Source organism: Natrix helvetica (assembly GCF_964273705.1).
Source record: "Natrix helvetica genome assembly, chromosome: 3".
Lineage (NCBI taxonomy): Eukaryota > Metazoa > Chordata > Lepidosauria > Squamata > Natricidae > Natrix > Natrix helvetica.
Genome location: NC_138549.1, coordinates 30,917,935 through 30,940,820, shown reverse-complemented (window position 1 = coordinate 30,940,820; position 22,886 = coordinate 30,917,935). Strand labels below are relative to the sequence as shown.

The 22,886-nt window shown below is 43.8% G+C and overlaps 1 protein-coding gene across 4 annotated transcripts in view; it reads right to left on the bottom strand.

Moving 5' to 3' along the window:
* The window catches only part of MCF2L (MCF.2 cell line derived transforming sequence like), a 118,938-nt gene that overhangs the window by 6,017 nt on the left and 90,035 nt on the right, over positions 1 to 22,886 (bottom strand). For 2 of the 4 annotated variants that reach the window (XM_081946424.1, XM_081946422.1), the window contains exons 19-28: positions 22,678 to 22,793; positions 19,201 to 19,270; positions 18,018 to 18,110; positions 17,838 to 17,930; positions 15,405 to 15,530; positions 10,905 to 11,126; positions 10,331 to 10,423; positions 9,690 to 9,768; positions 3,524 to 3,590; positions 3,074 to 3,183 (exon numbers count right to left, since the gene is read on the bottom strand). In XM_081946424.1, the coding sequence (XP_081802550.1) occupies positions 3,074 to 3,183; positions 3,524 to 3,590; positions 9,690 to 9,768; positions 10,331 to 10,423; positions 10,905 to 11,126; positions 15,405 to 15,530; positions 17,838 to 17,930; positions 18,018 to 18,110; positions 19,201 to 19,270; positions 22,678 to 22,793 (1,069 nt within the window). Of the gene's footprint in view, positions 1 to 3,072; positions 3,184 to 3,523; positions 3,591 to 8,845; positions 8,963 to 9,689; positions 9,769 to 10,330; positions 10,424 to 10,904; positions 11,127 to 15,404; positions 15,531 to 17,837; positions 17,931 to 18,017; positions 18,111 to 19,200; positions 19,271 to 22,677; positions 22,794 to 22,886 lie in introns of those variants that run through there. The other 2 variants (XM_081946423.1, XM_081946425.1) reach the window with 2 other exon arrangements.

Genomic DNA, 22,886 nt, shown 5'->3' with positions numbered 1-22,886 from the left:
AAATATCCCTCTTTCATTATGCTGCAGCTATATCATTTATATTACTGGAAGCTATATTTAACCTGTTCATAATTAAATGGATGTCCCAAAGCAGTTGGTTTTGCATAGCTTTACCCAGATGGAGATAATGTTTTTCATATGCCATGTAGATTCTGTATATTTTGTGGGAATGTAAGGCTTAATAATGTTTAATAGAAAAGGAACAATGCAATAAATGGAAATTCAAGGAACCAGCGTACTTAATGAGTGATAACCCCCAGAGGTGGTATTCAGCTGGTTCTCTTCAGTTCGGGAAAATCGGTAGTGGAGGCTGTGGGAGGCTCCGCCCATCTGCCCTGATGTAATGTGTGAGCACTGCACATGTGCAGAAGGCGCTGCGCATGCACAGACGCGGCATGTGCGATCACATTTGCGAACCGGTAGAGAAGGTAAGTGAATCCCACCACTGGGGACCCCTAATGAGTACTATAAGAATTTGGGTGAGATATCCTCTGGGATCTTCCTTATATTATGTCCTTATATCAACAGAGCTTTCTCCTCCTTTCTGTCACTGATGCCAGCTGCTTGCTCGCCAGGAGAGTTGATGAATAAACAAGCAATAGCAACAGCAGCAGCAAATTTTTCCTTCCTCCTCAGTTACTCATATCTTCAGAATGGATACAGAAAACCCTAATTCTTTTTGTCATCTACCAGACAACTTGATTTTTGGAGTCAAAATCTGGTAGCCTTAGTAAGGGACAACAGGCAGGGCCGGATTTAGATGAAAAGAGGCCCTAGGCTATTCCACTTATGGGGCCCTTTCACCTCCCATTTTTAAGTTTGTAAATTATATGAGAGATAATAAAATACATCATTACTGTGATATATATCAATATATTAAATGAAACATGTTGTAATTGGTACTAACCTTTATAAAAAATGTGGCACGGATAATAAATAAAAATAAAAGGCCCCTCTTGATCTTGAGGCCCTAGGCTGAAGCCTAGTTAGCCTATAGGAAAATCCGGCCCTGACAACAGGGTTACAGTGATAAGATTCCTGCCAGGTCAAAACCAGAGGTGGGTTGCTGTCAGTTTAGCCTGGATTGGCCGAACTGGTAGTAGTGGCGGCATGCGCAGAGGCGTTGCACATGTGCAGGAGCGCGCCCGAATCGGTAATAAAAAGATTAGCAACCCACCTTTGATCAAAACATGCTCATGTTTGGTGCGGCCTATATTTCAGATATGACTCATGTTTTACACTGACAATTTTCAATAATTTCCAAATAAGAGCTGTAGATAAATAGATCAGGCAAAGGAAGGATTCATTTTATTAAACTAGTGCTTCCTCATAATGTTGAGTTCATTTTATCATGGATACAAACTATTATGGTTGCTATAATCTGCTATGCAATTATTATGGTTCCTATACTCTCTTTGTTCTTATCCATTCCCTTTATCCAGTGTCATCTTCTATCAGTGTCGCCCAGTGGTGGTTGCTACCGGTTCAGGCCACCCCCACCCACCCACCTGGGCAAAATCCTGTCCTATATTGCTGTGTTTTTGATGCAGCACGCATGGAATGTGCGCATGCACATTTCTGGCGCTGGGCGAACCGGTTGTTACAGTATGTGACTCTCACCTGTGGTGTCATCCTCAGCCTTGCAGAACATAATCCCATCTTTTACTCTATCATCTGCCCACATTATCTGCTCACAGCATAACTGGGAGGATCGCATCCTCCCACATACATCCCTGCGGCCAATTCGCTCACACAGGGAGGGGCTTCTCCTGGTGCCATCCACTAGGCAATGCCAATGGGCGACACCAAGGAGTAGGGCCTTCTCTGTGATGGGCCCAACCCTCTGGAATGACCTCCCCCCCGACATCAGAACCACTACTGACCTCCGCTCCTTCCGGCAAAAATTGAAGACTCACCTGTTCCGACTAGCGGGCCTGGCATAATTACAACTGTTCCTCCTGGCAAATGTACTATTAACTGGTTATTTTAGGGGTATTGTTTTTAATTTAATTTGTGTGTGTTTTAGGGTTTAAAATTATATTTATATATACTGGCTCTGTACAGTTCTTTTAATTCTTTTTTAACCTCCTCCATTCTAACTGTACATATTCAATTCTATTTATTGTATCTTGATATATTTTTACATGGACTGTACACCGCCCCGAGTCCCTTTTGGGAGAGGGGGCGGTATAGAAGCACGGCAAAATAAATAAATAAATAAATAACTGCTTGAACTTCATTTGAATGAAATATTCAATATGTTGACTCAGCCTTCTATCCTTCTGAGATTGGTCAAATGAGGACGCAGATTGTTGGGGGCAATATTCTGACTCTAAAACTGCTTTGAGAAGGCTATAAAGCACCATGAAGCAGTAAAGAAGTCTAAGTACTATTGCTATTTCCTGATTTCAAGGCTGATCGATCAGTTCTTCTACAGTCTTTAGATCTGTAGTAACAATCAGATCCATTATTTCTACGAAAGTTTCTCAGTGTTCGTTTTTCACAGACACAAATTAACACTGGAAATACCACTGATTTAATTATAGGGATTTGTACGGCCATTAGCATATACTTATCATTAATAAACTTGCCTAAGTTTTTTTTTACTGTTTTCTTTCCTAAAATTAATCTGTTCTATATCTTGAGCACACTGTCTAACCTTATTCCTGATTTACTAAAGAAAATTGAACTGCTGACCAATTTCACTATCAAACGTACGTTTACTAAGTAGTTCTTACCGGAGTCAAACAGTTCAATTCTTCAAAGAATTGACAAACATAGCCAGCACATAGCACAGACTTTATTGGGATTCTAGATTAATAAATGTAAACAAAAAGGAGATGGGTAACTATTTTAGTGTAGTTGTTAAACCAGACTAAGGACAGCAATGGATCAAGGTAAGTCCATATTTTTTGAAACCTGAAAGTCAAATTTCATAGGCATTGACCTCTATATTTTAATATTTTATAACATTTACTAAGATCTTACGTCATAATATAATAAAGTACCACATCATTTTTGGTTTCATACCATAACTTTTCCAATTGGTTCCATGGAAAGCTTTTGAATTTACCTTTGCTTTTTTCAAGATTCTTTGGTGCTACAGAACTGACACAACCATCTGGACTATCTGGATTTCTCATTTCCTGTTTTCTCAAGTGCCTTCCCTCATTTTTTGAAGGGCTATTCATGGAAGAAAGTGAGAGTTATCATTTATAGTTATCTCAATAGTGTATGATTTACATCACAGAAAGATCTTTAAAACAAAGTGCAGGAGATGTTTTTTTTAATGACTTATTGTGCATTAGAATATAAAACCACATGGGAAAACTGGTTTTAGGAAACTATGTATATAACCTGAGTCCATAATCTATTTTTTGGGGAAAGCCTCTAAGGTACATTTAAGTACTGCACAGAAGTTAAGAATTTAAATCTCTAACTTGACTCATGACACTTGAAATCCAAAAGCATCAATTGTTTTCAATATTTTAAAAAGTAATCTTTGATGTAGAGAATGACTCACCTGGTGTTTGCTGTGAGAGATAAAGGTAAACTCTGAGTTTGTTCAAGAGCTTTATGCTGGATAGCTTCTGTAAGTGAGAAAGAGAGGGAAATGGGCGTTGGTCCTTACCCAATACACTCATTTTCTGGTAGAGACAGCAGCCAGACTGGGTATGCTCCGTCCATTAACCAATCGGACTGAGTCTACACTTATGATGTCATCGGGCCCTTGTGGCTCCTCCCCAGTTTCAGATGAAGGAAAACCGTAGACTCAAGTGAGAATTGTGAGCAAAAAGTGAAAGTCCATAGTCACTGTATCTCTCTCTCTCTCCTCCGCACAAGGAATCCCCTCGCGTGACCCATACCATGGCGGGGCTGGCTGCTGTCTCCACTCTACCAGAAAATGAGCGTATCAGGTAAGGACCACACGCATTTTCCTGTTATCGTAGAGACAGCAGCCAGGCTGGGACGTACCAAAGACTGGACTGTCCACTAGGGTGGGAAATTGTAAAAAAAAGGTCCGTTATGGCCCAAGCACGTGTTGCAGCACCCTGCGCCCAAAGGCCGCCTCAGCCGATGCATACTTGTCCAACTTGTAATGACGTATGAAAACTGTGGGAGACGCCCAGGTGGCTGCCTGGTAAACTTCTTCCAAGGTGGTTTGAGTGGACCAAGCTACAGATGTCGCAGTGCTGCGTGTAGAGTGAGCTGCAATGTTTGCAGGGACCTGTATGGATTGAAGTTCATAAGACAGTTTAATAAAGGCTCTTATCCAGCGCCCCAGACTAGACAATGAAGCCTTGGTACCCAAGGAGGCCTTGTGAAAGGAGATGAAGAGAGCTTCCAAGTGGCGGAATGAGGTGGTGCGGTCGATATAGATCTTGAGGGCACGACATACGTCAAGGGTGTGCCCCTTGCGCTCCCTCTCGTGATGGGGAGACAGACAGAAATCAGGTAAGGTCAACTCCTGACCTCGGTGGAAACAGCTATTGACCTTCGGTATGAATGTCAGGTCCAGTCTTAAGACAACTCGGTCTGGATGGAACACGCACAAGTCATGCCTGACTGAAAGAGCAGCCAAATCAGAAACACGTCTGGCTGAGGTTACAGCCACCAAAATCAGCGTTTTGAAGGACAACAGTTTCAAAGAAGTGGATCTCATAGGTTCAAAAGGCGCAGAAGTCAAAGCCTTTGGGACACGAGGTAAGTCCCATGTTGGATATCTATGTATGGCAGGGGGACGCAGGTTGGACGCTCCACGGAGAAATCTCCAGATCAAGGGGTGAGAAGGTAGATGTTCGGATGCCAGGCCATCCAAAACAGAGGCCAGAGTGGCCACCTGTCGGCATAGCATGTTAGGGGTAAGTTCCTGATCAAGTCCCCTCTGCTGGAAGTCCAATGTCTGCGGAATGGATGCCCTAAGTGGGTCAACAGTCTGGTTGGAGAACCACAGAGCAAAAGTCCCCCATGTGGCATCATAAATGCGGTTAGTAGTGGTTCTGCTTGATGCCTGAATGGTAGCAATGACGTTGAGGGAAATATTATCAGCTGTTAAGGCTTGCTGCTCAATTGCCATGCGGTTAATTGCAGCCACTGGGGGTCGGGATGACAAACTGACCCTTGATGTAGAGACAGGAGAGACCGTGGGATGTGCCATGGGGTGGAGATTGACCGAGTCAGGTCAGCATACTAAGGCTGGCGTGGCCAATTTGGCGCTAGCAGCAACAGTTCTGCTTCCTGCTCCAGCATTTTTTGAATTACCCTCTGAATGAGGGGAAGGGGAGGAAATGCGTACAGGAGACCCCTGGGCCACTGGCATCTGAGAGCGTCTACTCCTTCTGCCACGGGGGTCCATGAACCTCGAGTAATACCTGGGTACCTGGTTGTTGTCTGCTGTTGCGAACAGGTCTAGGACTGGGATGCTGGACCGTAGTGTCAGTCGATGGAAGAGGTTCAGATCCTCCATTCCGCCTGATCTATCGTTGTCCGGCTCAGCCAGTCTGCTTGGACATTGGAGACCCCTGAGATGTGTTCTGCCCTGGGACCAGGAACAAGTTCCCCCTTGTCTGTTTATGTGTGCCTTGGTCGTGGTATTGTCCATGAGGACTAATATGTGTCGGGCTTGAACTCTGTGGTGGAAGTGTCTGAGGGCGAGGCGAACCGCCCGCAATTCTAGCCAATTTATGCTGTTTTGGCTCTCTTCAAGGGACCACTGACCCTGAGCCACTAGGTCCTGCATGTGTGCCCCCCATTCTGTCAGACCTACGTCCATAGTAAGTGTGAGATGGCACGGCTCCCTGAACAAGGTCCCTTGCAAAATCGCTGGAGACTGCCACCACCATTTGAGAGAGTGTAATACCTGTCTGGGAAGGGGGACCCTGAGAGGAGAGCTGCCCCTGTCGGCCTTTTGATGTGGAAGCATGAACCATTGAAGGCTCCTGCTGTGAAACCTGGCCTACGGGACAATCCCGAAGCAGGATACCATCTGGCCCAAGACTTGGGAGAGAAGAAGAAGGGATGACTTGCATAGACGTAGCACCTTCCTGACAAGTTCCCTCAGACTGAGAATGCAGTTGTTGGATAGGAACACCCTCTCCGCCATGGTGTCTATCAAGACCCCGAGGTGGAGAAGGCGAGTGCTGGGAATGAGGTGACTCTTTTTGAGATTCACCCCGAACCCGTGATTCCACAAGGTGTGAATGGTGAGGGCGAGATCTCTTTCTGCCTGAACCGGAGACCTGGACAACAAGAGGATGTCGTCCAGGTAACAGAGAATCCGAACTGGGGATGACCTGATGTGGGCTGCAAGTGCTGCCAGTACTTTTGAGAATACCCTGGGGGCAGAGGATAGACCAAATGGAAGAGCTTGGTACTGGAAGTGCCTCCCCCCATAGAAGAAGCGGAGATATTTTCAGTGGTCTATGAAGATGGTGATTTGAAGGTAAGTTTTGGTCAAGTCTACCGACGTGAAGAAGTTGCCTTTCCTGACTGCCTGGAGGATGGTGTGCAGAGAATGCATTTTGAACCGCCGATAAACAATGTGGTGGTTCAATGTTTTTAGATCTAAAATTGCTCTCCATCTCCAGAATTCTTCGGTACCACAAACAGGCGGAAATAAAACTCCTGCCCTTCCTGATGGGGAAGAACCGGTTGGATGGCCCGGATCTCCAACAGGTGCTGAATGGCCTGTTCCATCAGTGCCCTCTTACAAGGACACCAAGAGACCGGGCATGGCACGAAGTGTTCCTGGGGGATGGAGAGGAATTCTAGCATGAGACCAAATTTGACAGTTTTGAGTACCCAATTGTCTGTTGTGGTCTCCTTCCAGCGGTGGGCAAAGAACGCCAGGCGGCCTCCGATTGTAAGAAAGTCCAGATAGTCATTTCCTATGTGAAAATTGCCGATTGCCTCCTCCACGGTAAGATTTCTTGGAGGGGAAACACTGCGTGTTTCTATTGGACCTGTCCTGGTGAGATCCCTGTCTGGGAGTGTAGGATTGGTGTTGTGGATGAGGGAAGGAAGGTCCCCCATTCGCCGGTTGAAAGGGCGACCTCCTATAGAAGGGAGCGGGCCAACTGTCCTGTTTCTTGTAGATGGATGAAAGAACCTTGCGCTTGTCTTTAGATTCCGTGAGGTACGGGTGGATTACCAAATAATTGGGCGCCACTGAATGGGGAGGTTGCTAGGCGCCACTTCCGTCTGCCATAGCTTGAGCCAAAGCAGATGCCTGGCCGTGACCGAAGAGGCCATGGCTTTAGAAGTGAATCTAGCAGCATTAAGGGAAGAATCAGCCACAAATTCAACCGCTGCCCTGATCTTGTTGAAATCCCTATGTGATCTAGTGTCAGTAGGAGCGATGCACTCCTGAAGCTGTTCAATCCAAACCAGGGCCGCCCTGGAGAAAAAAGAACTGGCTGTAGAGGCCCTTACAGCCCAGGCCCCAGCCTGATAGTTTTTGACTAAGGTTTTATCTGACCTTTTCTCCTCAGGCTTGAGAACCTCCTCAGGGGCTCCAGAGACCACAGTAGGTGAAGACAGGGCTGCAACCGGTGCGTCCACTGGGGGAGTCTTGAAGAATTTGGTGAGGTCTAGTGCAATGTTGTAGAGACGGTTGTCAAGGTTGGTCGGCTGTGGGCCCATGCCTGGAGACTCACACTGCTTCTGGATGACGTTCAGGAATATCTAGGGAACAGGGATCACCTCTTTTTTCACTGTGGATTCGGTGAACGGGGTACTGGGACCCTCAGTTGAAGTCGGTTCTGCCAGTTTATCTTGTGAAGTAGAAGCTGAAGCAGAAGATGGTAAGTTAGCAGCTTTAATGGCCTTAAGTAGAAGGGACTTGAAACGATCAGTTTTTAATAATCCGGTAAAGGCAGGAGTATCTGGGGTGACTACCTCATCATCAGACAGGTCTGAGTCCCGCAGGTGATCTTGCTCACCGCCAATTGAGGCCTGAGAAGTAGAGGCAAAGGGATCAGGTTGCTGAGCTGCAGCAGAAGATTTATGCTTATGGCCATGTGATGGAGCAGGTTGGGGTTGCTGTTGTAGGCCAGCAGACATGACCTGTTTAATGGTTTCAGCAATGATGGTTGCCATATCAGCAGGAGAGTTGTACATGGTGTGGGGCCCAGAGCCATGTGTAACCGGGAGAGAAGACTGTTGAAAGGTGCGCTCCCTATTGAGAGGGACGTCAAAGAAATTGCCTCTGTTGTCAGGTTCCATCGAAGACAAGGACTCCGAAGAAGACAATTCCCCTTCTGAATAGGCTGGGAGGGGGGTCAGGGCCCATGGGAGGCAAGACAGGTGGAGCTGGGGATGCCACTTGGTGATCCTTGGAGGGAGGGCTGGGCAGTTAGACTATGTTGTTGTTTTTGGGCCCTCTGAAATTCTTTCTCGAGGGCCTTCTGCCTGCGCTCTTCTGCCCTGGTAGTCGCTTTAGACACGTTGGGGTTTACTCCTGAGGAAGGGGCCTCTTTGGCTTGCCTCTTCCTGCTGCTCTTTGCCCCTGATGGCCCTGCCTCCTCTAATCCTGCATTCATATCCATAGCTGGATCAGCCATTTCCCCAAACATAAATCAACACCCCAATAAGATAGGCAACGGTCTCACCCGTTTGCTGGCCAGGCGCTCCTGATCTGGTCCACCTGGGGTGATCCCGCGTTGCTGGGAACTCCAAACGACTGCTGTAGAGTTTGCGCCTTTTCTAAAGCGTCCAAAATGGCCGACTTTTTTCCTCTGAGGCTTTTCTGAGCCTCAAAATGGCCGCCAATAGTAAGTGTGGCCAGGCGATCTGCAGAATGGCCACCGGATCGCCTGGAACTGCTGTGCGCGAAACAGCCAGTCGCGCCCAGAATTAAGGAGCGCCGCGGGAAAACGGCTGTGGAGCCGCAGCTCGTGAGCTGTCCGATCTGATTGCAAGGCAGGCTTCCTGAGTGAACTCGTGGCCGCAGGCAATCAGACGGCTGAGGAGAGGCAGCCAGAGATCATTTTTGAATTTCCCTCCAATTTGTAGAATAAAGGATTATTTAAGGAACCAATTTAAGGGAACAACAAAAACATTTTGGAAAAATTCACCAATTAAAGATATAATTAAATAATTTGGAGGAGAGATCAATTCTCACAGCCAGTCCAGTTGAACTGAGTCTGAAAACTGAGGAGGAGCCACAAAGGCTCGATGACATCATAAGTGTAGACTCAGTCTGACTGGTTAATGGACGGAGCATACCCAATCTGGCTTCTGTCTCTACGATAAGAAGTATCTTTCATTTGCAAGCTTAAGCTTTGGAGACCAACATTAAAGTTCTCTAATCATGAATGGAGGCAAACTGTTGTTCAAACAGGGAACTATTTTATCTGCAGTCCAAATACCTTAATAAATGTATACAATTTTTTTAACATCACAATGTACTGGATATGGACAGAATTCTCACTTAAATAATAGGGTTTTAATTAGAGTAACTAACTGTAACCTATGGTAACTTGCTCATGGCCATCACTTCTTGCTCATAATATATACTTCGCCATCTCTGCTTATCCTTGCCTTTTCTTTATTGGGGCAGGGAAATGTCAAAAATAACCTTGCATCCCTATCCCATTGTTTAGAAAAATAAACACAATTTTTACTCTATGCTGATATTTTACACCTAAGCATTAGATATCAGGGAGATTGATGAGAAAGACTTAACTTACGCCTGCAAGCCTGTAATTGGCTGGTCAATACTTTTCTAATTTCATTTACCCAGGTAGCTTTGATTTCAGGAGTTGCAGCCTATGTAAAACAACAACAACCAGAAATTTAATTCTTTTGTTCTTCTCAAGGCAGCCAGTCCACGAGAGAGAGGGGGAGGGGCGGGGGTGGGGAGAGAGGGAGGGACAGAATTTCAGCAGATGAGGTTAGAATTGTGTCAGTGTCAAAACTGGCAAGCATTGTGACAAAGTCTTACCCCATTATATATCTGTGTAATATTTATGAGTATACCATCGTATATTTATGCAAAAGGAGAGTGGTTTGGATTGGGATATCATAGTTGCCATTTTATCTCTTGTTACCTCCAATGGGATGCTACTGTCTCATTTTCACAAAATGCAACAAAATTTCTTCCTTCTGTTTTCCAATCATCTTTCTCCCACAGGCCCTGGAGAAAGGACCTGGAAGAGGGACCTTATTGCTGCAGAAATTATGTAAATATTATTCTTGTATTTGTAATTATGCTATTGTCTTCATGTTTTTATTAGCTTTCTTGAGCATCCTAGCTGGAAGAAGTGGGGAAAAACTGATCAAATAAATAAAGAGCTTTTTCCATAAACAGCACTTAAAGAAAAGGTTTTACCTGTATTATGTAAACTTCTTCCCTGGCATTATACCAGATTTCAAATTTTTTAATATCCCCTTTGACATTTTCTGTTATTCCAACTGCAGTCATCTAGAAAACAAAATAAATTAAAAGCAATATTCAAATATATATATATATGCAATTATGCATGCATGCAATATTATGGCACTGTACATAAGGAAATAATAATTAAAAATATTTCCTAATTTATGTCATTTTAGAAAAAGTATACAAGAAATGGAGAGAAAACAAGATTGCATTTGTTGGCCAGATTGACTACATTAATTAAACTGTACACTGATATTGTTGCTCCGATTTTCCAAAAACAGACATTGGAGCAGAGAAGATCAACAGCTTTAAATCTATGTTTTTATGACATATAGAGGGTCACTATATTTCAGGATTATTCACCACTGAACAGAACAGAATAGAAATAAGGCAATTTTAGTTTTATTCCAATGTAACTGGTCTTTGGCCAAATATTCAAATATTTAAAATTACGCAATTCAAGATTCAGAACTTCAAATCCAAACATTTGTCTATATATTTTAAATGTATTTTTAAATCTTACCTTTAAAGAATTCTTAAAACTGTATGAAGGAGCTTTTTCATAACCTTCTCCGTTTTCTTCTCTCTTTTTACAGAATAAGATTGCCTTCTCATGGAGGAAGAGGTGTCTTTGCATTGGCTTAAATCGAGCCAAATCTTTCACTTTTGAGTGACCCTTTTTATGATCAATCCATACGTTAAAGGATCCTTGCATTAAAAGTTTCCCCAGTTCATTCAGGTTCCCCTTCAAGGAAAAAAAAAAAGCATGATCAATAGAATTGCAAGTAGATGATTTTATTTCTGATTACTACCGTGTTTCCCCGAAAATAAGACAGGGTCTTATTTTCTTTTGACCTGCAAAATAAGCCTTATTTTGGGAACGGCTTATTATTTTTGAGGTGCTGGAGGAGGCGAGCGTGGTCACCTCGTGGCTGCTGCTGTGTTGCAATATTTTCGGGAGGACTTATTTTAGCGCATACGCTCAAAAGCTTGATTGGGCTTATTATCCGGGAACATCTTATTTCCAGGGAAACAGGGTAAAATATGATTGTTAAATAATGATGGCCAGTGACGTGTGGTCAGGGGAGGCAGGGCCTCACCTCTCTTCATGAAATAATAGTATATAATATTATATACTATATATATATATATAATATTATAATATTATAAACATTCGTCCGGCAGCGCCGATATTTCTGCCTCCGCCCTCCACAGCTCCCGGGTGCACCCGGACGGAGGTAGCCAGAATGGCGCCGAGGCAGTCCGGCCGAACGAAAGAGCGAGCGCGCCCGGGAGCTGCAGAGGGCGGAGGCAGAAATGTCGGCGCTGCCGGAGGACAAAGGCACGCAAACATGCATCTACCCGCTGTCTTTTCCAGCTACCTAGCGCTCTTTACCTAGCGCTCCAGCCAAGAGCGACAGGGAGGAGAGGAGGGGGTAGCTGTGGGCTACCTTCCGCCCCTGCCGTGCGTGCCTCGCTCTTGTCAGAGCGTCGGCCGCCCTCAGCTTCCACTGAGAACCGCAGCTCCGCCCGCCTCTCCAAACCAATTTTGAAATCATTCTTTATTCCAAATGCGCACAAAAAGCGTCTGCGATCAGTGGAAAAGAGCGCTAGGTAGCTGGAACGCAAACACGCATCTACCCAGCTGTCTTTTCCAGCTTTTCGTACGCATTTGGAATAAAGAATGATTTTGAAATTGGTTTGGCGAGGCGGGCAGAGTTGCAGTTCTCAGTGGAAGCTGCGGGCGGCCGAGGCTCCGACAAGAGCGAGGCGCGCACGGCAGGGGCGGAAGGTAGCCCGCAGCTACCCCTTCCTCTCCTCCCTGTCGCTCTCGGCTGGAGCCAACCTCGCCGGCCCTTCCAGAGCCAGAGCGGGATGGAGCGAAGAAAAAGAGGCGGAAGCGCAAACAAGACCTCGGGGAGACAAGGGCTTCGGCGCGGACTTTTCCTTGTTGCGCACAAAACGCCGCTTTGGTGGGAAACCGCTCGCCGTTCTTGCGCGCCTCTCCAGCCACCGCCTTGGAAGTGAGTCGCGCGGACGGAGCTTTGGGGCTGAGGAGAGAGGCAGGGACGGAGGGAGTGGGGGGAGAGGAGCTGGCCCCCTCACCCCCCAGGCAATGGGGAAAGCTTTCCCGAAATGGGGGGGGGTATCGCAGGAAATAAAAAGGGCGCGCGCTGGGGGGGGGACGAAGGAGGCTTTGGCACGCCTTAGAGGTGGGCGGGAAAGCAACAAAAGGGGCAGCGAGGGTGGGCGGTGGCTGCAGGCGGCAAGGCTTGAGCGGGGTGAAAGCGCAGCCACTTACGTTGCTTTCCCATTCACCCCGCTCAAGCCTTGCCCGAGGGAGCTGGGGATCGAGCTTTGGGTTGGTGGGAGACCTTGAAGGAGTGGGGGGGGGGAAGGGACTGGCGCTGGTGGAGGAAGCAATGCTACGCAGATCAGTGCACTCCACGGTCCTCTTAATGTTCACTCAGGAAGGCGGAGAATGGGACGTGTGCTGCACACGTGGTCCCATTCCCCGCCTTCCTGATGACGTCACCAGCCTCCCCAGCCATAACCCTCACCGCACGTCACTGATGATGGCCCAAGTAATATAATTCAGCAAGTTCAAAACCAAAGGAGGAAATGATCATTTTGCTTAAGGGTAGTCCTTGGCTTACAACCATAACGGAGCCTGTCCATTACAGTTGTAAGAATCGTGGTCATTAAGCGAATTACCCACATGATTCCTTCATTTAACGACAGGGGTGGGTTGCTGCCAGTATTATTGCCGGTTCCGTGTATGTGCGCATTTGCACCTAATGCAAAATGTGAGTGCACATTTGTACCTACAAAGGTCTGCGCATGAGCAAAACGTTAGAAAAGGGGAAAAATTATATTTCTACAATGATGGTGCCGCCATAGGAGAACTGGTTTGGGGGCGTGGTAGGCTGGGTCGCTGCTGGTTCCAGCGACCCAGGTCGCCAAATTATTACTGGTTCGGCTAAACTGGTCTGAACTGGTAGGAACTCACCTCTGCTCTCCCTGTTGTAGAGCACAGGATGCCTCAAAAGGGGGAGGGGGTTGGGAAGCCTAGCCCAAGCCCAGTTCTTCACTACAGCACCTCCTCAATTTACACACAGCCTACTCAGGCTTCCCACACTCCCTAAGGAACACAGTGTTCTGCTTCCTACTGAATCTTTGCAGGCCTTGGGCCTGCTTCCTACCCCACTGGGTCCCAGACCCCTCTCTGCCACATTATGCTTACTCTATTTACTTTATCCAAAGATTGCCTTCGGGAAGAAACAACTGAACAGCTGCTGCATAGTCTTCCTACATGCAGGCCATGCAGGATCATTTTTTCACACATACAACCATTGGAAGCATCTCCATGATCATGTGATGGCAACTGGCTTGTATTTATCTCGGTTGCCGTGTCCTGGGGTCATGTGATTAATTTTGTGAACTTTGACAAGCAAAGTCAATGGGGAAGCCAGATTCACTTAACCTGTTACTAACTTAACAACTGCGGTGATTCGCTTAATAACGGTGGCAAGAAAGGTTGTACAATGCCCCGAGTCCTTTTGGGAGAGGGGGCGGTCTAGAAATGCGAAGAATAAATAAATAAATAAAATAAATGGGGCAAAATTCACTTTCATTAGGACTTCAAGGCAGTATAGATAATCGTTCCTATTTTTCTTCATCACAACAATTGCTTCATTTAGCAAACAGAAATGTTGGGTTCAATTGTGTTTGTAAGTCAAAGATTACATGTATTTATTTTTAAGTTGGGTTAATTAAATTTCCATTTCATTCAATTACATGGGGAGATAAGATGCAAAGTTAAATGAGAGACGTCATCTGAAAAACAGAACTTTCTACCATTTAAAAAATGTTTTTGGATGTCCAGTGTATTAATAAATTATGGTAATTATTTCAGAATTATGAAATTGTTGTTTATCACCCTTAGTTCTTGAAGGATCCTGGATGCCATTGGGCCAGACACGCTACTTTAGCCCAACCCACTTCAATTGTTGTGATGGAAACAATAGAAACGGTTATCTATACTGCCTTGAAGCCCTAATGAGAGTTGGGATTTAATTTAAATAAAAAATTATTTTATTTCAGGCTACTGGAAAAATAAAATATTTGCACTAGGTCAGCGATGGCGAACGTTTTTTGGCTTGCGTGCCACAAATGGGGGGAGCGCAGGGGGGGGGTCGTGTGCGGGCGTGCCGCACCCATAATGCAACGCACGATCCCCCCAGTGCGCATGCGCGCACAATGCGTGATACCCCCCATTTTTACATGCTTTTTTCGCCCTCCCCGGAGGCTCCAGGGACCGTCCGGAGGCTTCCCTGAAGCCTTCGGAATGCTTAAAACCACCCTCTGAGCAAACCAGAAGTGACTTCCGGTTTGCTCGGAGGGTCGTTTTAAGCGCTCCGAAAGCGTCAGGGAAGCCTCCGTCCCTGAAGCCTCCAGAGGGCCTCTGAATGGTCCCTGAAGCCTCCAGAGGGCCTCCGGGGGGGGCAGGGGAGGCTCTTTTCGCCCTCCCCAGGCTCCTATAAAGCCTCTGGAGCCTGGGGAAGGCGAAAAATGGCTTTTAAAAAGGTGAACAATGCCCGCTGGCCGGCTGACAGGGCAGCGCCTTGCGTGCCCTGACAAATGGCTCCGCGTGCCACTTGTGGCACGTGTGCCATAGGTTCGCCATCACTGCACTAGGTAGTCAGGCTTGGTCTTGCTTCTCTGTCTATAAAATATGATATTCCAAAAACTTCCAGTTCGCCTGGGACCCCAATGGGGAAAGGTCACACTGGAGATTGATGATACCAGCTTCCACCTACCCCACTTTGTATATTCTGTCCCCTTCTTCCCCTCTCTTTGGTTATAACTTGAAATTTATTTGCAATTTTAATGTGATTTTAAACATTTGTGTGTACAGTTATGGTTTTATTTTAGTGTTGTAAGCCACCAGTCACCTTGTGGCGAGATGGGCATTGGGCAGCAAACAAACTAAATGAACAAAGAAAGAAATATTACCAGTTACCTCATAGCCAGTGATTGCAATTTGATGCATGGAATCATTAACTGCTTTAAGAATTCCCAATATGGACGTCAGGGCCGCTTGGAGATCTTCAGCCCCTTCACAATTTTTACTATACTTTAACATTTCCTGTTGGAAAATGACATGTACTTCAGGCTACAGAAAAACATAATACACAATGTATCATTAAGGAAACGCTTAATGGGGATCTTTTAATCTACTGGGGCAAGAGTAATGGTCTTGAATAATGTCAAAGATGAATAAATTTTACATTTATTTTCAAATAAATAGATATTAAATCAAATGGATTGAATAAAAGACAATTAACTTCAGGATCAAGTATTGATCAGTTCAAGGGCCATCTTTGTCCAATGCGTAACAACTTGTCTCTCCACACACACACCCTTTCTAGAATGGAAAGTTTACTTAAACAAGCTATTTCTTCTTGAGCAGAATTTCTCTGCAGAACAACACTTCCTTAAAAAGTGCTGGCAACTTAACAAACTCAGCTCTATGACCTTAATTAGTTGATCAGAACTGTCTGGGCAGATTGCTGCCTGAAATTGACTAGATCTTAACAGGGACGTGCGGTCAGGGGAGGCAGAGCCTCACTGCTCTCATCATGAAAATAAAAAAAAGGGAAAAGGCGCTGAGGAGCCTTCTGCACATGTGGTCCGGGAATGGGACCACGTGTGCAGGAGGCTCCTCTAGCCTCAGCCTCCCTCCTGCACACGTGGTCCCATTCCCCGCCTTCCTAAGTCAACATGAAGGGGACCGCGGAGTGTGAGCCACAGTCCCATGGAGCGTGCTCCGTGGTCCCCTTCATGTTGACTCAGGAGTCAGGAAGGAGGGGAATGGGACCACGTGTGCAGGAGGCTGAGGCAGCTTCAGCCTCCTGCACACGTGGTCCCATTCCCCGCCTTCCTGAGTCAACATGAAGGGGACCGCGGCTCGCGCTGATGACGTCACCAGCCTCACCAGCCATAAACCTCACCGCACGTCACTGGATCTTAATCAGTTTTATACAAAGGGGTTGTTGTTGTTTTTTGCCTTAGGTGTATGAGCATGCTAGCAAAACAGTCAGTGGTAGCATATTTCTCTCAATGTGTATTCTCTATTGTGTGCCTATTTACTCATTTGTAACCCTTTCTTTCCCAAGGAATGTAAATTCAAATATTAATTGATCTCTTGCTAATTAGCTGATCACCAGAGTGAGCATGCCAAAGGATAGGGGAATGGGAAAAAGTGCTACAAGATTGGCCTTAACAAACTTGGCTGCCTTGTGCATCAAATTTCAGAGATCACCCTTGCCATTTGGGCTCACCCACTTGTGGGAGGCAAACTTCTCTGACATTGAAAGTATGCTCAGGCCAGGATAATTTCTTAACAATTTTTTCTTCTGAAAGGTTTGTTGCCATCTTGGTGTCTCCCTTGGTGCTCTTGTACTTTGGTATCTATCCTACAAATCCTAAATTAAGTAACGATGCACAAACTAGCAGCAACCATCATTTTTCTGTATTTCTTCTGTCCCTTTAAATCAAGGTATTACTGAACAAACTCTACTTTCCATTTGTGAAGTAGAAGCATTAAGAGTCCTGGATTAGGACTTTCTTCCTGTAGAAAGAACCAGTTTTGATCCAGCAGAAGGATCTTATTTTCAGAAAGGATAAATTTTATTGCCCTGAAGTCTCTCTTGGAGCATTACCTTTTACTTATTCCAGGGAAGAGATTATCCCTTGATCCTCCGATTATACTGAAAGTAAGCTATACAAAGGAACAGGAAATGTAACCTTTGTCTTTCTCCTCCCTCCCCAAATATCCCTTTTGTCTGGAAAGATGATTCCTGCAGAGGAACATGGAGTTCTCTACATGATAATATATTTGCTAAGGACAACTATAAAGCCTATTGCAAATTTCAAGTCACTGGCAAATTATTTTTTATATAATTAAAAAAAAAGACAATCTGTGAAAGGTAATGGTTCCCCTCGCACATATGTGCTAGTCGTTCCCGATTCTAGGGAGCGGTGCTCGTCTCTGTTTCAAAGCCGAAGAGCCATGGGGCCAGCCACATTAAAATGCCGAAGGCGCATGGAATGCTGTTACCTTCCCACCAAAAGTGGTTCCTATTTTTCTACTTGCATTTTTACTGCTAGGTTGGCAGAAGCTGGGACAAGTAACAGCAGCTCACTCCGTTATGTGGCGCTAGGGATTTAAACCACTGAACTGCCAACCTTTCTGATCAACAAGCTCAGTGTCTTAGCCACTGAGACACCGTGTCTATCTTTGAAAAGTGTCCCTCTCTGAAAAGTGTGCCACAAATGCGACTGCCTGTATTTCCCCTGATATCTAATAGATTTGCTATTTCCTGTCCCGCCTGACTGCAATCAATCAATCAATCAATCAATCAATCAATCAAGGACATAGCTGAATGCCTACCTTTAGCAACAGTTGATATTTGGTTATTCTTTGAACAGGCTTTAGTAAATAAGAATCCAAACTCAACTTGTGATCAAGTTTTCGTTGACATTCCTACAAAAAATAGAAGACAGACAATAACTTTTTCCCCACAAGGTAATAACTGACTAAGCAATATGGTCCCAAGTACATAAAAAATACCTGGAAAAATGCTGAATCTGAACATTGCCTCCAAAGACTTTCTGATCGAGGTTTATTTTGACAATATTTTTCATAAATTTTGAAGTCTTTCATCTTAATTTAAAAAAGAAAACCATGAATCAATCAATGAAGCATCTGTTTAATTAAAAGAATATATCTATAATGACAACCTTACTGAAAGACCAAACTCTTCTGACAAGAGATACTGGCAGAGACTACTGACTCATCTCAAAAGCATTTTTTCCTGTTCAGATTTCTGCTATTCTTTTTCCTTTATGGGAAACCTGAAAATCTGTAGCATGCAACATTTACCATATATCAAGGAAAATAATGAGACATTGAGAGGATAGTTTGCTATTTCAAAGGAACTAGCAGCAGCCTACAAACTGTTTTCTAAACATACACACACTGCCACGTTTAATCAGTGTTCTTCACACACTGATTAAACGTGGCAAACCGATTGACACAGCAGATAATTTACAAATGATTTCAAAGTAATGCTAGTGTTGAGAAACACTGATTTAGTGTACAGATCAAGATCTGTATAGATCGGTATATGAGAATGATGGTAGAGTAGATTAACCCTGGACCTAAATTTCTTGACGAATGCAATTTTTCTTATTCCTGAAGTATTATGGCATTAGTACAGCTGATCTACAGTCAGGCACTTCATATAATCAAAGCATTACATGAAATGGAAATCTGGTTGTTACACAGTCAAAGTATCTGTTCATCTATCTGAGACTCATCAGGCTTTTCTTGAATGAGGCTGAGATCTTTTCCCCCTTCTCCTTCCGTTTCCTCTTTCTCCTCCTGTAACTGTTACATAGCTCACCTTCTGAATAAAAATCCTAGGAGGATTTTTTATAAATAATAAAAGCAATAACAATTTCTTGGATTTTCCGCACAGAGTAATTTTAGTGGCACTAAGGAAGAAGACTTGTAGAATGTTGGTGAGTACAACAGGGTGGATAACACCATGAAATTTCTTTAAGTCTTCTTGATGGTATTCCTCTGCTGCTCTCAGCAACATTCAAAGGTCAGTCTTATTGGGGATGAGGGAAATGTCAATGAGAACTCAGGCAGTCCTAGCGATATAAATTCTTGCATCTTGAAAGAATACTAAGAAAGAGCAATCTAGTGACAACTCTTCATTCCAAGTTACTTAAAATCTAATACTTACCCGTTCGAGGAAACCACGTCCTATCAGTTGAGGGCAGTCTATATAATCTTCTATTTCTCTCAAAAATATTCTACAAAAAATAATAATTATATTTTACTGATGTGATGAAATAAAATAACACATCTACATGTGACCACACATATTCCATTCTACATTTACATGCATATTTTAATACATTTCACAAGCAGAAATCTATAATGGCTGCACGTGCATAAGCAAAATTCACTATTTGCATAAAAATAGAACAATTTAGCCTTACACTATATAAGTTACCAGATAAAATTGATGATGCTGGAAATAATTCATTTATATAATATAACTGATATGTATGGTGCACAACACTGAGCAGTGTTGTCTTCTCCAATGTGATACTATTCAGATATCCTGAATTTACAATTGCTAATAAATTTTACTTTCATGGCCAGCTCATTTAGACAACATCAGGTTTTGAGCCATATATACAGGTCTCTGCCCTGGCTTATATCTGACTATATGTAAGATAATGAAAAAGGAAAAAAAAAAGAGGAAGACCACGAGATTGAAATATAAACATGAGCACGGGCATTTTATATAAAACATAGGTCTGAAGGTCTTTAAAAAATAACCCTATATAAATATTTATTTCAAACAAAATCTTAACCACATTCAAATATTTATGGATAGGGATTTAGGATATAAAAAAACAACAACACTGAGATTTTGTTTTGGTTTATAATGAGCAGATAAAAGATTTCCAGTAGTTTTTGGAAATTAACCAATTAGTATGAGAAAAAATTATCCCAGGTAATTTACCCAGCAAATGATTTATTATTTCAGTATCTAAGCATAATTCTAAAATTGTTGCATTTATTAAATTCATACAATTATTTTGTCTTAACACAGGTGATACACACAGACTACTCATGTAGGTGGTAGTATAAGCCATGACTTCATGAAAGATATAAAACAGGCGTGTCAAACTCGTGTCATCATAGTGACATCATATGACGTATCGGGACTTTTTTTTTCTTTCACTAAACCGGGCAGGGGCGGGGCCAGCACATGGTGTAACAGGCCTGTCGGCTGAGAGTTTGACACCCCAGATATAAAAGGACAAGACAATAATTGTACTTACTTACTTCAAGTAAATCACAATTTCCAGTTTATTCATTAGCAGTGAATAACAGAATCAGCAACCATTTTTAAATTTGAGCAGTTGTCTAAATCTCATAAGGGTGCATTTTTACAGTTTGGCCACTGGGTGGACTTTGAGTCATGTGGGCTTTAATGTGGTAATGCTCAAAAGTTTTTTAAAAGCAGATGCCCAATTCTGAAATCAGAAAGCATCCTTCCAAGATCTCTTCCTCTGTTTGCTTAGCCTCCACCCCCTCTATTCCAATCCACATAGAAAACCAACATGGATAATTTTGTTCTCCATAGCAACATAGTCATTGAGAAAATTGCCAAGCTCATATTACCAATAATAAAATGACATTGATTTCATTCAAAGAGTTTGTCAATCTCAACAATTTTAAGATGTTAATGCTACTTTTATAATGCATTGGTAACGCCACACTTGGAATACTGCACCCAGTTTTGATCCTCATGATGTAAACAAGATGTTGAAACTCTAGAAAGAGTGCAGAGAAGAATAATGAAGATGATCAGGGGACTGGAGGCTAGAACATATAAAGCATGGTTGCAGGTATTGGGCATGTCTAGTTTAATGAAAAGAAGGACTTGGGGTGACATGATAGCAGTGTTCTGATATCTCAGGAGTTGCCACAAAGAAGAGGGAGTCAAGCTATTCTCCAAAGCACCTGAGGGCAGAATAAGAAGCAATGGATGGAAACTAATCAAGGAGAGAAGCAACCTAGAACTAAGAAGAAATTTCCTGACAGTTAGAATAATTAACCAGTGGAACAACTTGCCTCCAGAAGTTGTGAATTCTCCAACACTGGAAGTTTTAAAGAAGAGATTGGACAACCATTTGTCTGAAATGGTATAGGGTTTCCTGCCTGAGCAGGGGATTGGACTAGAAGAGGTCTCTTCCAACTCTGTTATTCTATTCTATTCTATTCTATTCTATTCTATTCTATTCTATGTGTGGACTTCTGGGTTATGCTCACTGGAAAATTCTGGGAGTTGAATTCACACATCTTAAAAGTTGTAGAGGGTGAGAAACATTACCGTGCTCTACTAAGAAACAGTTTGCAATACCTGTATGAATCCTTATAGCAGCGATGGCGAACGTTTTTTTGGCTCGCGTGCCATAAGTGGGGGGAGCGCAGGGGGGGGGGCGTGTGCAGGTGTGCCACACCCATAATGCAATGCGCACCCCCAGTGTGCATGCGCGCACTACAGCCGTGACCCCCCATTTTTCCATGTTTTTTTTGCTCTCCCCAGGCTCCAGAGGCTTTATAGGAGCCTGGGGAGGGTGAAAACACCCCCCCGGAAGCTTCAGGGACCTTCAGGAGGCTTCCCTGAAGCCTCCAAAGCAGTCAAAACAACCCTCCGAGCAAACAGGAAGTCTGTTCCCGAAGTTCCGGTTTGCCCGTAGGGCTGGTATTTTGTGCTCCGGAGGCTTCAGGGAAGCTCATGAAGCCTCCGGAGGGCCTCCGGGGGGGGAGGCTCTTTTATAATGCCTCTGGAGCCTGGGGAGGGCAAAAAATAGCTTTAAAAAAGGGTGAACGCCTCTCGTGCCCTGACAAATGGCTCCGTGTGCCACCTGTGGCATGCGTGCCATGTTTGCCATCACTGCCTTATAGTATCACATAATCAAGGTTGAAACTTTAGAGACCATCTATCCCAGCTCCTTGTGTAGTGCAAGATCCATTGGAGTTATCTGTGACAGATGTACTATCCAGCCTCTATTTGAACAGCACAGAGAGGATCCCAGCATTTCATGTGATATCCTGTTCCAGTGCTTGACAGCTTCTTTAATCAAGAACTCACTCCTGGCAGCGAGCCTCAAATTGTACATATATTTAAATATGCACACAAAACACATGATTCTTTATTCCCTGTTCAAAATACAGTGAAATTATTACTTCTGGTCCTGTCTTCTGGGTAGCAGAGTTCAATAAAGAATCATGCATTTCATGTTTATATTAGATGTATGCATGCATGCACGAATTCCAGTGGGAATCTTAACAACATGAATTATGAGGAATCTCTATTCAAGGAAGAGAAATTAAATTATAATGTGAAAACATATGAAAAAAAATAAGCAGGAGTCTTACGGAAAGAGCTTATGCCATCACTGATTATTAGTTTTGTTGGTCAATCTATCAATATCAAAATTTCTAATACAGCTTTTCTTTGATAGCCTGGTTTTCATCATATGTTGGACTAAAGTTTCACCGTCCTTGGCCATTATGGCACACTGGAGAGTATCAGCTGGGAATATGGTGTTCTAATTGTGTTCAACAATGGGACATTTTCTTTGTTATTATTTTATTATTTATATTGTCAGAAAGCTTGTGTACAAATCCCAACCTGTTGTGAAAGTGATAGATTTCTTCCATATTTCCAAACAACACGTCTTTCTTATTTTGTAGCCCAGGTGAAATGAGATGTGCCATTAAGGGGTTGTCCATTTCTGCTGCATAGCCCTGTAACACATAAGGGGGACAGATTCATTGCTTTTACTGAGTTCCCATTAAGGGTCTCCTATTTTCAACAATTGCAGCCTGCTCACTGCTGAT